The 15,883-nt window shown below is 40.9% G+C and overlaps 1 protein-coding gene across 2 annotated transcripts in view; it reads right to left on the bottom strand.

Annotated features, from left to right (window-relative positions):
* DTHD1 (death domain containing 1) overlaps window positions 1–15,883 on the bottom strand; it is a 187,747-nt gene that overhangs the window by 36,746 nt on the left and 135,118 nt on the right. For both annotated transcript variants that reach the window (XM_073608971.1, XM_073608965.1), the window contains exon 6: window positions 3,044–3,202. In XM_073608971.1, the coding sequence (XP_073465072.1) occupies window positions 3,044–3,202 (159 nt within the window). The remainder of the gene's footprint in view (window positions 1–3,043; window positions 3,203–15,883) is intronic.

Consider the following 15,883-nt stretch of genomic DNA (forward strand, 5'->3'; position numbering starts at 1 on the left):
ATATATATAAAAAAAACAACAACAAACCCCCCAACCAAAATTTGTATCCCTTACCCCTCCCCCCCTCCCATACTCTAATCTCTCTCTCTCTATTTCCACACTCTTGCTTTAGGGCTCCTTCCAAATCGGGGCCTAGAGCATCTATCCATCTTCTCCATATGATCTCAAATTTCCCTTGACAACCTCGATGCAGATAAATATATTTTTCTTTTAGTAGGGTTTCTGTTATTTGCATTCTCCATTTCTCCACTGTTGATGGGTAAACTGAGATCCATTTTTGTGCTATCAGTTTACGAGCTTGAAACAAACTTCTTACTATTGAAATGTTAGTGAAATCCGGAATACTAGATTCCTCTATTAAACAAATATGCTATAATACAATCCAGCATTAGCAGCGCTCAAAATCCATTTACCAAGAGTCCATGATAGAAGCCGTCCAAATATTCAAAGGACTTAATCAAATATGAAAAATAAATAAATCATTGATGCCCTCTGACAAAACGTACGTCAGGGCATGACTGCACAGCTATCCAGTCAGTCTATCAATGGTCAAGCTCAACTCGGGTACACTGCCGTGAGAGGAATCTATTAGGTGGTGAGAGCAAAAAAACGAATGTGACAGGACTGCTTACATTGTAACCCTTGTTTTAAATACTTTTCTTGTGAGTGCAACTTGTAAGAGGGGTAATTGATTGAATAAATTTTGAGTTTTACGGAAATATGCTACGTATGTGTCATGAGTGACACATAGATGGAAGGACCGGTGTTTGCTGCTCCATGAAGGGATCATCATACAGGCTTACTATCACTATTCATCTGGTGAGTTCATGACCATAGGGGTGTTAATTCACGATGTGTGGTGACGGTCGAAATATAAGATACAGATTGCATGAAGGCACATGGATGAACTTTCATTAATTTATTTATTTTTCATATATGATTAAGTCCTTTGAATATTTGGATGGCTTCTATCATGGACTCTTTTTAAATGGATTTTGAGCGCTGCTAATGCTGGATTGTATTTTAGCATATTTGTTTAATGTGTAATGTGATTATAGTAGCTGCCAGCTTATATTATACTGTTGGATGTTTTTTCGCAAAAGCGCTAGGGATGGTGGCTTGGTGCATCTACTTTTGTATTCTTACTATTCCACAGATATTTTATAGATTCTTCTATTATATTTATTAAACATATGCCAGGTTCAAATGGTAATTTTATTTCAACTAGACTATTAATAGTCTCGATTATGCCCTACCAATATCGGTGGAGTTTAGGACATCTTCATAGCATATGTATTACGTTTGCAGGGGCTCCTCTACAGTGAGGACACAAAGGGGAATCTCTACGATTCCATTTAAATAATTTCTCAGGGGTATACGACCTATGTAACGTGAATAATGGTGTTAATTTTTGCGTAGTGGACAATGAAACACTAGGAACCGCAGACAGAGCCATTGTCCAATGGTCGTCCGTCAACGGTCCGTTGCCACTGAGCCCTAAGAAGACCCTGCTTATGCCCTTTAGCATCTTATAATGATATTATTGTAGAATGATTACGTTTGAATTCAAAGGAACGGGCCTGAGCCTGTATGGCGTGCCTGAGTTGAAGATATTAGAAAAACCTTTGCTTTGGAATTCTATATTCCTCCATTATTTGAGCAAAGGATTTTAAGCTGTCATTCTGAAACAACTGCTTCAAATATCTCAAACCATGTTTTTGCCACAACGCGATCCCTTCCAGTTTCTGCAATTCCTCACAGTTTACATTATTTCATATTGGGATATAACATGTATAACCTGTAATATTAGTAATACTTTTCATTTCTTGCCATACTTTATCAAAAAGTTTACCTGTCAAAAATCCTTTATCCCCTCACAAGCTATTTGTCTCCAATATGGGGATCAATGTATGTTCCCTACATAAGGCAATATATTTCTAATTATAATATTATAGTGTTTATATAGCAGATGCCTTGTCCGCTAATGTATTAGTGCATGAGGGTTATTTAAAAAAAAATGAAACACCATAATTCACTATAGTTTATCAATTACCACATGATGCCTTAGCTCATGGTAAAACGTATATTTTAGTGGTCATTACTACAACATGAAAAATGTCAATGGTCTTTCAGGCTTGAAAGTGTTTTTTCCTGATGTACAGTATTCTTGATGACACAATACATATTAACGAGTAGCATAATATTCATTACCACACCCCAACAATGTGAATCCAGCCTAAGGCCACCTTGTGCATTATGGTGCTGTTTATTGCAAATGTCAGCCCCAATGCTCAAGCACAAAAAGATATACCATGCACTGCAAGGTGAAAACATTGGATGGCTGCCTTAAAGTGACACTAAAGCTTTGTTTTTTGTTTTTTTTTAAATAACAAACATATCATACTTACCTCCACTGTGCAGCTTGTTTTGCACAGATTGGCCCTGAACATCCTCTTCTGGTGTCCTTCGGTGGCTCTCGCGGCTCCTTCCTGCATTAGATAACCCCCTAATAGAAGCGCTCTCCTGAGGGGGTTACCTTGCGGGCGCGCTCCCGAGTCATTCATTCGGCGTCCATAGAAGCTGAATGTATGACTCGGCCCTGCCTCCCGGGTCATTGGATTTGATTGACAGCAGTGAGAGCAAATAGCTGCGCTTCTATCAATCCATCCATTCAGGACCCGAGACACTGGCTTTTGCTGGTGTGCTTGTCCCCGGGACGAGATAGAGGGGGTACAGGTAAGTAAAACGGGGGCTCAGGGGGGCTGCAGCATTAAAGGAGGTTTTTCATCTCAATGCATAGAATCCATTCAGGTGAAAAACCCTCGAAGGTTCACAACCCCTTTAACAGAATTAACATCAACAGGTTCATGTGGGGAATGTGAAGGGGCCCTAAAAGTCAATAATGATTTATAGAATACAAGGAATGACTGTTGTGCTAAGTCCACTTTAGTAGCCTTGCCTGTTTATCTACTCTCAAAAGTTTTGAATTTCAATCATACCTATAAAAATGCAAAATGTCAGATAAGTGAGTGGAATAGTTTACCTTTGTAAATGTTCACTCATTTCAAATGAGACAATTCCATTCTGCACATTCTTCACCACAATGTCATCCAAGACAATCCACTGATCTTCCTTTAATGCCAGCAATTTCAGTAATTCACTTGGATTATCCCCATGCTTCCTCACTGAAGCACTGACAGCCCTGTAATATAATAACGGGGTATTTGTGGATTTAACCAAGTCATTTACAAATAAACAAAGCTTTCCATCTGGAGATAATATTAAAATCCTAATATTGAAAGTGATTTGAAGTATGAAAGTTAATAATTATATTTATGGGTATAAAATCCTCTGAGCAGGTGGCTAATATTCACATTTACTTTCCAAATTACAGAATGCAATGAGGACAGTTGCGGTGGAGGGCAATGATGGTAAAAAAAAAGCCTTCAATTGTTTTTATGATGATTTGCTCAGTGATGGAGCTGAAAAATTCAGCTTCAAACTGATTTTCTAATAACAAGCAACATCTCAATGGAAACAACAATTTTGTTGTTTTTTTTTTTAAATTACAGGATCCATGCACTCAGAAATGGTATTTTAGTTTTATAGTGATGATGAATTACCATCAAATGTTTGTGGCTAGATCCTTTCACCTGAATAGCCATTTCCCCTTTTCTGCTGTGACCATTATAATGGCTTTTCAATTTCATTGTCATATATTTTTAATACTATAAAATGAGCTGGGGGGAAGTGCTGAGGCTGCAGCTAGAGAAAAGAGATTCCCGGGCATAAGACTATTGTTTGATTTAGCTCAGCAGCATCCACTGATAATAACTAAAGTTTTAGATGAATTCATACTTTAACCGCTTTCCGACCGGCTCACGCCGATATACGTCAGCAGAAGGGCACGTACAGGCATATTAATGTACCTGTACGTTGCCCTTTAAGAAGCGGTTTGCGTGCGCGGGCGGTTTGCGTGCGCCCGCCGCGAGCTCCGTGAGTGTGATTGCGGGTCCCGCAGACTCGATGTCCCACGATCGTCTCACGGAGAGGAAGAACGGGGAGATGCTAATATGAACAAGCATTTCCCCATTCTGCCTAGTGACACTGATCGCAGCTCCCTGTAATTGGGAGCGGTGATCAGTGTCATGTCACACATAGCCCCTACCCCCACAGTTAGAATAACTCCCTAGGACACACTCAACCACTACAGCGCCACCTATTGGTTAACCCCATTCACTACCAGTCACATTTACACAGTAATCAATGCATTTTTAATCGCACTGATCGCTATATAAATGTGAATGGTCCCAAAATAGCGCCAAAAGTGTCCGATCTGTCCGCCATAATGTCGCATGATAAAAATCGCTGATCGCCACCATTACCAGTAAAATAAAAATTATTAATAAAAATGCCATAAAACTATCCCCTATTTTGTAGACGCTATAACTTTTCCGCAAACCAATCAATAAACGCTTATTGCAATCTTTTTTTTACCAAAAATATGTAGAATAATATGTATCGGCCTAAACCGAGGAAAAAAAATGTTTTTTTATATATTTTTTTGGGGATATTTATTATAGCAAAAAGTCAAAAATAATGCGTTTTTTTCAAAATTGTCAAATTTTTTTGTTTATAGAGCAAAAAATAAAAACCACAGAGGTGATCAAATACCATCAAAAGAAACCTCTATTTGTGGGGAAAAAAGGACATCAATTTAGTTTGGGAACCACGTCGCACATGCTCTGGTCTTTTGCCAGCCAAATGGTCTGGGGCTTAAGTGGTTAAATATAATGTTCAACCAAATGTGATAGGTGATTTATAAGTGGAGCTTGTTGGCTCAGGCTCTAGTTTGTTCTATTTCTTGTACTGTTTCTAATACTGAAAATGGCCTGCTATATATCCTAGCTCTGTCCTTTACCTCACAGTTCCCATCCAACTTTGGGGTTGACTTACTAAAACTGGAGAGTGCAAAATCTGGTGCAGCTCTGCATGGTAGCCAATCAGCTTCTAACTTCAGCTTGTTCAATTAAGCTTTGTCAAAAGCTGCACCAGATTATGCTTTCCCCAGTTTTAGTAAATCAACCCCTTTGTGTGTTTTATGTTCTTCTGTCACATTCTCCATAAAAAAAAATAATTATGAGTCTAGTTGGATAAGCAAGTCACCCACATAATAGCAGTTTGTATTTCAGAGGAACCCCAAGCTTTTTTTTCTTTTTTGCATGAAGTTCCCCCTTAAATTTCATACCAGACCCTCATCAAACCACAACAAAAGAAAAACAGTGTGGGGTCACCCTAAAATCCAAACCAAATCTTTATCCTTAAAAGGTTCTGGTATTGATTTTAAGGGTGTCCCCAAAGCAATTAAACAATTGCCCCCGTCCACCCAAAATCCACACCAGTCCCTTATCCACTACCCTCCTGAGCCACACTAGTCCACATGCCCTCGACATGGGATGGGTACCTTGTCAGGAAGAACTTCCCTGGCAAAGCACCCTGCTATCATATTGATGAAGTGAATAAGTACACTGATACTGTGACAAAGTCCTTTATCTAGAAAAAATGCTTATGACGTAAATACATTATTAATCGCATCATCCAAAGATGTAGATCAAAGTCAATCATTATGAATGACGATTCTGATAACCTATCACAAAAAAATTATGTAACATGTTCGCTTCTCATGACTGCTCATTGGGAATAATAGTTCCTGTGCCTGCAGGTGTATATAAACAAACAAAGTACCTGGGTGATGTCATTGACCAAAAGTGGACATGACCATTTCCTGTAGTCAGTGACGCCAAAGGGTATTCATGGATGTGTCAGCGATCTGGCGTGTCTAATTTTTTTCACAGATCAGCATGTTGGAGTGTTTATTTTTTCTGGCAGGTGTTGTCATTCATTGTGATTGACATTGATCTGCATCACTAAATGATGTGATTGACTATAAATTTAAATTGTGGTACTTTTTTTTTGTTTAATAAAGAGATTTTTTTGAATGAGTAATCAGGGGACTATATACCCCTTACATATTTACAGGGTAGGGCAGTATCCAGGGGCTTTTTTTAATAAGGGCTTCCAGATTCTGAAAACTCTTCCCTCTGCTGAACCCTGCAACTAGCGGACCAGTCTTTTGAGGAAAAGGCCCTCGTCTTGGGACAAGGTACCTTACCAGGGGGGTACTCTCTGGCAAGGTATCCTCCCCACGTTGGGGGTATGTGGCCTGATATGGTTCAAGGGGGAGTGTGTACACTTGGCCAGTTAGGCTGCATTCTCGGATAAGGATCTGGTGTAAATTTTGGGGGACCTCACGCTTTTTTATAATTTTTTTGTGTCGGGTTCCCACTTAAAATTCATACCAGATCCACATCAAGAATAAGGGCCTGGTATTTATTTTAGGGAGATCCCCATGTTGTTTTATTTTTGCACCATACATCAATGACCATGCAGCCTTGGACATCCTACCAACAGATGGCATTATCCTTGATTGCTAGTACAGAGGCAGCTTTTTGTTTTTGGGAGGGGTCCCCCTTATAATCCACACCATCTAGGATCCACATCTAGGCATTATCACATCTTTCTAAATGCCACTTTTGATTGTGTACATCCTGCAAGTGTGCAACTTCACAGGAAGGGTTAAGGCATGATATTTAAAGGAATTGTGCCTTTTCAAATTTTCACTTTAAGCATTTGTAGCACTACCCCCATAGGAGCAGCTGGATAGATGGGCCATATTTTCTTTGTCTCAACCTTCTCAAGTACCTCAGCCCTTCTGACACACCAGGTTGAGTGTACAAGCATACGATATCACAGGAAATTACAGAAAGTAATATTAGTACCCAATAGTAGTGCTTTATCAAAGAAAACAGGCACCAAACCAGTTAAACCTAATGTATTGTCACCTAATATTATTGATAACTAGGCAAGCATAAATTGATTAACAATAGAAATACTACTATTTAGCATACAACATGATTAAGAGTAAGGACTAGGCATAAGATGACATTTGGCATTCAGATCAGCACAAACAGTAGCAAAGATACCACAAGTGCAGCAGTGAGCAGCAGTAAAGTTCAATCTACCAAGTGTTAGAATTATACTGCTAGAGTGCATTTATGGTGGCCATGCTAGTCTTAGACCAACTGGGTATGCAGGATTATTTTAGCAGAGAGTTCAGGGGAGCTGGCAGAATAATTATTATGGGAGGAGCAGAACTTCTAAGTTCTTATCCACCTCAATGGAGTTTGCATTAACGTTTGCAATTCCCAAAGTTTTTAATCAGTTAGGTGAATGTCCTGCTAATTGAAATCCAGAAATTTTCAGAACATTCCTAGTCATAACCCTTTTCCATTTTGTTCATTACTTTAAAAAAGTTTTGGTTATAGTTTGGCTTTAAGTAGAGCACAATCTACAGACGGTAAAAATCAGCAAATTTATTGAAGTAATTTTTGCAGGTGCATTGAGCATAATGACATTCTTGAACATCATAAGAAATGTAAGGGTAAACCTCAAACATAGCACAGACAGTTGAGGGCCAAATTAATTTAATATCTTAAATAGAAGACATCATCAAAGAATAAAATTGTTTAGCGTAAACTATAAGTTTCAGCCAGCAATGACTTTTCAAAAGGGACATAAAATGGAACACAGACTCTGAACAGTGAACTTGCCTGCAAATACCATGACATACGACCCCATTATTTTCCACTGGGACAATACTGTGTTCATAGTTGTCTATGATCAAAAAATCTATGCTGTTCTGCCTTTAGTTATATTACTAAACCTAAATAACAAGTTTTATTAGCACAGAACATAATAATATTCACGTATACATCTGCAAATTTTTAAAGCTAACTCCAGGCAGATATAAAAAACACAATAAATGCACCTCTATATGTTATGAAATCATGAAACGCCCAACTCCAGACAATTTTACAAGACCCCCAGCCTGTGCTTAAAATAAAAAAGTAACTCTAGCTGAAAAATACATCCCATCCTTAGCTGTCCTCTCAGTAATCCCATCCTGCCACCAGATTTGTCCAGTTTTCCTGGGGTGGGCATCATTTATCCTGGAAGACTGAGGACATATTGTGAGTGTAGGGCATCATGGGCCTTTCCCCCTGAGGGGGTGTCACCATGGTTCCCTAAACTTATAGTGTAATGATGCAGAGGAGCAGTGCTGACCTAATCATGTCAGTAACTTTTCGTTTGTCTAGTGGGTGCTGAATGTCATATATCCACCTCAGCTCCAGAAGGTTTTAACCCCTTCATGGCCAGGGAATTTTTTGTAGTTTTTTTTTTTTTTTTTACACAAATTGGTGGTATTTGATCACCAGTGGGTTTTTTTTTATTTATGTGATATAAGCAAAACAAGACAGAAAATAGGAAAAAAGAATATTTTCTACTTTTGTTAAAACATATCCAATAAAATCAAATTTCTTCATAAATTTAGGCCAAAATGTATTCTGCTACATTGGCCATTGTACTTGCACTATTGCCAGGTGTGTCAGAGGGGGCTGAGGCTGTTATTAGAGTTGAGAGGTAGAGTAACGAACTGAACAATCAAAAGCAGCTCCTTCGGGGGAACCACTACACCTATAATAAGGCTTACCTGTAGGTACTGTAAATATCTCCTAAACCTGCATAAATATTAGAAAATATTTACCATATACGCGTGCGCCGACATCATCGGCGCATGCGCACTGAAGAAACGGTTCACTCGTTCCGTTTCTTCAGCAGCGCGCCATGACCGGCGGAAGTGACGCCATCGCGGATCCGGCCAATCACAGTACCGGAGCCCTCGAACCCAGAAATAACTCCAGGAGACATGTCGCTGGTCACAGCTGCTGCAACAGCTTTGATCTAAGGTAAGTATTTCATAATGAGCTAGTAAGCAACGCATACTAGCTCATTATGCCTTTGTCTTACAGGGTTTGTTTTTGTGTTTTTCTTGGGTTTACAACCACAACCACCTTAAAAGGAACAGTAACATTTTCACAAATAGCCTCAGGAACAGCATATTATGGTAACACATATATTGGCTGTGGATTGACTTTTTTCTTTTAGTTACAATAGTGACTTTTTTCTTTTTAGCTTGGCTAACATAAACCAGCTCCCCAAACTAATTAATTTCGGCTTGGATTTTTTTCAGGTAGCTTTAAAGTGATTGTAAAGTTTTTTTTCCTCCTCTTCTCGGGTCCCTCTTCGGTGCTCCCAGTCCCTCCCTCCTATTGACTACCCCCACAGCAAGCAGCTTGCTATGGGGGCACCCGAGCTGAGTCATTCAGACACGGAGCTGCGGCCCAGCCCCCACTCTCTCTCCTGATTGGCTGACTGACTTTGATTGACAGCAGCGGGAGCCAATGGTGCCACTGCTGTGTCCCAGCCATTCAGGAGGGAGAGTCTTGAATGGCAGAGACATTCGTGGACATTACTGGACAGAGATGGGGCTCCGGTAAGTATTAGGGGGCCACTGCACACCAAAGGCTTTTTATCTTAATACACAGAATGCATTAAGATAAAAAACCTTGCGCTTTTACAACTCCTTTAACCACTTCCGGACCGCCCCACGCCGATGTATGTCCAAACTTTGCCGGTGGATATCATTGTTATGGCAGCAGCTAGCTGCCATAACCCCGGTATCCACGTTTTCGTGCGGCGGTCAGCTTTCTGATAAAAGTGGTCCCTGCGGCGGATTCGCCACAAGATAACTTTTATTGGTAGCGGTAGAGGGGGGCCCCGCCGGTCCTCCGCCGGTTACCGGAGCCGTTGGTAGCCCACGCCTCTTAAAGGCATATTTTTTCAATGTCATTTTTTTAAATGACTTTTTTTTTTATTGCATTTTAGTGTAAATATGAGATCTGAGGTCTTTTTTAAAAGGTCCTGTCATGCTTTTTTCTATTACAAGGGATGTTTACATTCCTTGTAATGGGAATAAAAGTGACACAATTTTTTTTTTTAAACAGTGTAAAAATAAATAAAATAATGTAAAATAAATAATAAAAATAATTTTTTTTTTTTAAAAACCCCCCTGTCCCGACGAGCTCGCACGCAGAAACTAACACATACGCGAGTAGCGCCCGCATATGAAAACGGAGGTCAAACCACACATGTGAGGTATCGCCACGACCGGTAGAGCGAGAGCAATAATTCTAACCCTAGACCTCCTCTGTAACGCAAAACATGCAACCTGTAGAATTTTTTTAATGTCGCCCATGGAGATTTTTGAGGGTAAAAGTTTGACGCCATTCCACGAGCAGGCGCAATTTTGAAGCGTGGCATGTTGGGTATCAATTTACTTGGCATAACAATATATTTCACAATATAAAAAAAAAAAAATGGGCTAACTTTACTGTTGTCTTATTTTTTTATTCAAAAAAGTAATTTTTTTCCAAAAAAAGTGCGCTTATAAGACCGCTGCGCAAATACGGTGCAAAAAAAAGTATTGCAACATCAGCCATTTTATTCTCTAGGGTGTTAGAAAAAAAAAACATATATAATGTTTGGGGGTTCTAAGTAATTTTCTAGCAAAAAAAACCTGTTTTAAACATGTAAATAACTAAAATCCAAAACTAGGCTGGTCCTTAAGTGGTTAACAGCAACACATGATTTTTCATCATAAAATACTTTGCCTTTAACTGGTGGATAGAAACTAACTGATGGTTGGCTGAGGCTGTCCTTGCTCTCATTGATAAAAAAGTGTTGGTCAAAGATGTTAATTTCTGTCAAACTCTCATTCAGAATTACATGACTTCATATGATACAGCAGTGTAAAATTGGCAAGCAGCAAGATTTTTTTAATGAAGGAGAATTAGTTGAAATATACTAGAGACAATGAGTACAGGTAGGTGTTTAAATGCACAATTTAAAGGACCACACATTAAACAGCTGTGTAAAATTGGCCAACAGCAAGACACTTTAGTGAGCAAGACTAAAGCCTTGCACACATGGGCCAAATGTGGGCCGGTCTCAGCTGGTTTAACAGAAACCAGCCAACATTCGGCCTGTGTGTACAGCAGCCTGTCCGACAGAAACCGGCCAAACGTCCCACTTCTGCCGAAGGAGCATTACCAAAAAAAGTTCTGCCAATCAGCATCCGAACAGCGCTCTCAGCCAATGGCTAAAAAGCACTTACCAGTGTGTTCTGGCAGGGGGCCGTCCCCCTGTCAGAACAAAATAGCACAGTAGGAAGATCGCTGTGCTAACAACCAACTCTTGAGCTCCTCAGTTTTTTTTTTCATTCAGCCCGCTGGGTTAAACAGAAAAAAAACAATAGTGTGTACCTACAGTAGCTTAAATCCAAAATGTATAAGAAACAAAGAGCACAGCAGGTGTTTTAATAAGTAAGACAGTTTTAATGAGCAAGACAAGGACCAAATATATTGGAGACACAGAGGATAGGCAGGTGTTTTGCTAAAAGCTTTAAGAGACAAATATACAAACGCCTGTGTTATTAATGACCTCCACTGTGGCAACGATCAAATAAAAGTAGAAGAGGGTGCGCTGCCCTGTGCACCAAATTCCATTTGTCTAAAACTAAGTTATGTGTATGACCATAGATATGCCTATAAGGTGATGTCTATTTCTCAGATATGCGATACGGGTACACTCATCCATGTGGTCACAAATAACCACTGATGGACGAGCCCCATATATATAAGATTTAAGAGACCCCAGATAAAACATCAAATGAAAATATGTGCCAGCTGCAAGACCAATCACAGATGATAGGCCCTTTATATTTACATTGGGGATATCATTTGGAGTAATTTAAGCGCTCAATGTTCCTGGATGTAGCAGTGTGCAAATTAAAGGCAGCTCCAAGAACAGATGGCCACCAACAAATTATTGCTGCACTTTGGGCTCCTCAAACTTACAAAAAAATTCACTATCAACATAAACATATAAAAAAACAAATGAACCTCCAAAAGATATTAAAAATCCAAAATACCACACTCCAGAGAAAAACAAACAAAAAAAACAAACAGTTTTCTATAGACATATTAAATAAAAAGAACAACAAAAGGCAGCAAAGGATTGATTGCCCAAATAATTATTAGTCAGAATTAAAGCACAGTTTCATAACTGACTCTAATCTCTCCCTATCCTCTCCCTACAGCCATTTTACCACATAGCTTCCCCCCCTCCAACACTACCATTATTATAGTGAGTTGACTGGCCCATCCAACAGCCCTCTTACTGACCCTTCTAAGGCTCGATTCACACTAATGCGTTTTTTGATGCATTTTGCATTTTGCAGAAATGCAGGGAAATTTTTGTAACATGGGTTCCAATGGAACATGTTCACATCAATGCATTTTTGTGCCTCTGCGTTTTTGGAAAGGGTCGGAGACTTTTTTTCCCACAAAATGCAGCGTTTTGCATGTAATATAAGTCAATGGACCCGCATCCAAAACGCAAGTACCGCCTTTTTCCCGCGATTTTGACGCAATTTTGCCACGATTTGCATTTTTTTCATTTCTTTTTTTTACACTGTTTATAGCTGGTTGCTAAGGAGGGAGTCATCAACCTTCAGCTGGTTTCCCGCTCAATGTAAAAAAAAAAAATGCTGGCTAGAAAACAAATAGTGAAAAAAAACAGTGTGGAGTCCACCCCAGGTCCATGGGTGTAGTATGGATTTGGAGGGGACCCCACATACCAAAATAAAAAAAAAGGCGTGGGGGTCCCCCCAAAATCCATACCAGACCCTTATCCAAGCCGGCAGGTCAGGAATGGGATGGGGCAAGCTAACCCCTCCTCCTGAACCATACCAGGCCGCATGCCCTCAACATGGGGGATAGGTGCCTTGGGGCAGGGGGCTCTGCGCCCCCCCACCCCAAAGCACCTTGCCCCCATGTTGATGGGGACAAGGGCCTCTTCACGACAACCCTTGCCCGGTGGTTGTCAGGGTCTGCGGGTAGGGGGCTTATCGGAATCTGGAAGCCCCCTTTAACAAGGGGGCCCCCAGATCCTGGCCCCCCATGTGAATGAGTAAGAATGAGTAAGGCCACGCCCCCTTGTGATGCCACCACCCGGGCCATGGGTCCGTGACATCACAAGAGGGTGTGGCCTCCTGGTGACGTAATCCGATTGCCACGCCCCATCGTTATTTAAGAAATGCAGGACACCGGCGCCGACAGATCAGTGGGACGCAGCATCGGAGGAGGGTGGTCGGCAGGATCGGGACAGAGGAAGAAGAACATCGAACAAAGAAGACAGAAGAAGAGCGGAAGAAGAAGCAGGAGGAGACGGAGAAGACCAGAGGATGAAGATGCGGAAGAAGATGGAGGAAGACCAGATAAAGAAGCAGAGAAGAAGAAGAAGAAGATTTTTAATAAAAGACTTGTCAAAAACTGTCTACTGTATTTTTTAACACTGCACTACTTTTTTTTAGTGAATGGGTAGGGGTACAATGTACCCCATACTCATTCACATAGGGGGGGCGGATCTGGGCAAGGTGCTTTGGGGTGGGGGGGCAGAGCCCCCCTGCCCCAAAGCACCCATCCCCCCATGTTGAGGGCATGTGGCCTGGTATGGTTCAGAAGGGGGGGCGCTCGCTCGTCCCCTCCCTTTTCTGACCTGCCGGGCTGCATGCTCGGATAAGGGTCTGGTATGGATTTTGGGGGATCCCCATGCCATTTAAAATAAAAAATTGGTGTGTGGGGTTCCCCTCCGAATCCATACTAGACCCAAGGGCCTGGTATGGACTTGGGGGGGACCCCATGCTGTTTTTTCTCTCGATTTTATTTAGCCGGCAATTCTTTTTTTTTTACATTCAGTGGGAAGCCCGCTGACAACTGATGACTCATCGGTTGTTAAGGACGCGGAGGCTGGCTTCCCGGCCCCCTCCTTAGCAACCAGCTATATACAGTGTAAGAAAAAAAACTCAAATCCCGGCAAAATCGCGGTAAAATCGCGGTAAAGACGCGTGTCCAAAAATGCGGCAAAAGCACCGCAGAAACGCTCAAAAGCAACATGCATAGATGTGCATCCAGCCTTAGTCTGCTGGCCATAGTTCAAGGGCTATGTGGTGTGTTCCAGTTAAAAAATAATTGCCAGGCAAATTCAGACTGTTTGTCAAGATAACACATTTTCAACCACAAACCCATGGTAACAGCAAATCCGAGTCTCATCTCTACTCAAGACTGCATAGACAGAAATACAAATCATTATGCAGACAAATGTTTGGATCGATTGTCCAAGTGACTTTTTAGATCTGTATATATTCAGAATGAAGAAAGTAATATTTTAAAACATACCGCTGACACAGTTACCTCTTAGAAGAGTAATTTAAGTTAAACCTGTAAAGGATAGACAAATGAAAGGTGGCATTGCTGAATTGGATTTTTAGGAGGGAGGACCAAGGATTGTCATCCTGATTCTTGATTCCCAACCTAGTCAGTCACTGGTCTGGATCAAGCATACATGATGATGATCATGCCTGAACTCGCATCAAGCCTCCTGCAGTGCAAGTCAGCTGGCTGCCAAAGATCCAAGGAGCCTTTCCATGATCAATGCAACACAGGCTTCTACGAAGAAAGGCGCCACACTCAAATGATGTAAAAAAAAAAATCAGCACTGACTGTGAGTTTTGCCCCTTTCTTCACAGACATATAAATATATACACTTTTTATTTATGCAAAATTCACTCCACCTGTGTGTGCATAATCTGAAGAGTCATATACCTCTAAATACAATTACCAGCATGTGGATCATGCATATCTTCTGTATAGTCGAACAATGGCTAATGTGATTAAAACACATACCCCTACAGCAGAGTTCTGTAAGCTGGATGCCGGTCACTGTACAGACATTGTGCGTTCCAGAAAATAAAAGTAAACTATTATGGTAAAGAAGTGTGTGTCTGGAATGCCGTGTGCTTGCAATAATAGTACATAGATGTGTGGGTGTAATCAGTAATAAATGTAATCAGTACACTTTTTTGCAGCCATTTTCTACTCTCCCTTACTCTGGCCCTCACACATTGTTCACACCCATTGCTTCCTGCTTGCTGTTCACTGTGCAGTGATCTCCTTTCTGATGATACCTGTCACAGGTCTGTGGAGTTTCTCCTCCTTATCATCCCTATGTACTTTTCTACGACCAGTGGGACTACTCTGCTATGGGTGTTGGCACCTTTTGTGCTCTCCCTGTGCTGCGCTCAAACGCCTTACTGTTTTTAATAGATCACTTTTCTGTTTATCTTCACCTTCAGCACATTCATTGGGTGACTTTACACTGAGTTCATATCTGTTATTGGACCTAATCTGCATTCCCAGATTTGCAGGCTGCTCTGCAGTGCCCACATTGTACATTTTCCTATACACATACAGTAATATGTTCATCATGTTCTCCTATTCTCCTGACTCAGCTTGGGCTGCCATCTTGCCAAAGCAGCATGATACTCTGTCATTAAGTTTTTTTGTTTCTTACATCTATCTTTAGTGCCTGGATTTGGCTTTTTCCTTTATTTTATGTCTACTTTGTATGTACTTTTGTTGTTGTTTTTCTGTCCTCCCAAGTTTGGGCATTGTCCCATTATTGTTTTTAGCTGGAACTCTGACATTTGCACGTTGATGTCATCATATGTGGATGGTAATGATGGCAAGGGTTTTAGGTTTAAGGCTGGGTTCACACTGGTCCGACAAACGCTCCGACATTGGGAGCTCATGTCGCATGACGTGTGAAATTTAATGTTTCCCTATGGGAGCCGTCCTAACTGGTCCGACACAAGTCGTTCCGACTTTAGAAATGCTCCCTGTACTACTTTGGTCCGACTTTGATCCTACTTCAGTCTATTGACTATCATTGAAGTCGGATCAAAGTCGGATTGCCGTCTTGCATGATCCGACTTTGGCACGCGACTTGTGCTCAGATGTTCTTG

Source organism: Aquarana catesbeiana, linkage group LG01 (genome assembly GCF_042186555.1).
Source record: "Aquarana catesbeiana isolate 2022-GZ linkage group LG01, ASM4218655v1, whole genome shotgun sequence".
Classification (NCBI taxonomy): domain Eukaryota; kingdom Metazoa; phylum Chordata; class Amphibia; order Anura; family Ranidae; genus Aquarana; species Aquarana catesbeiana.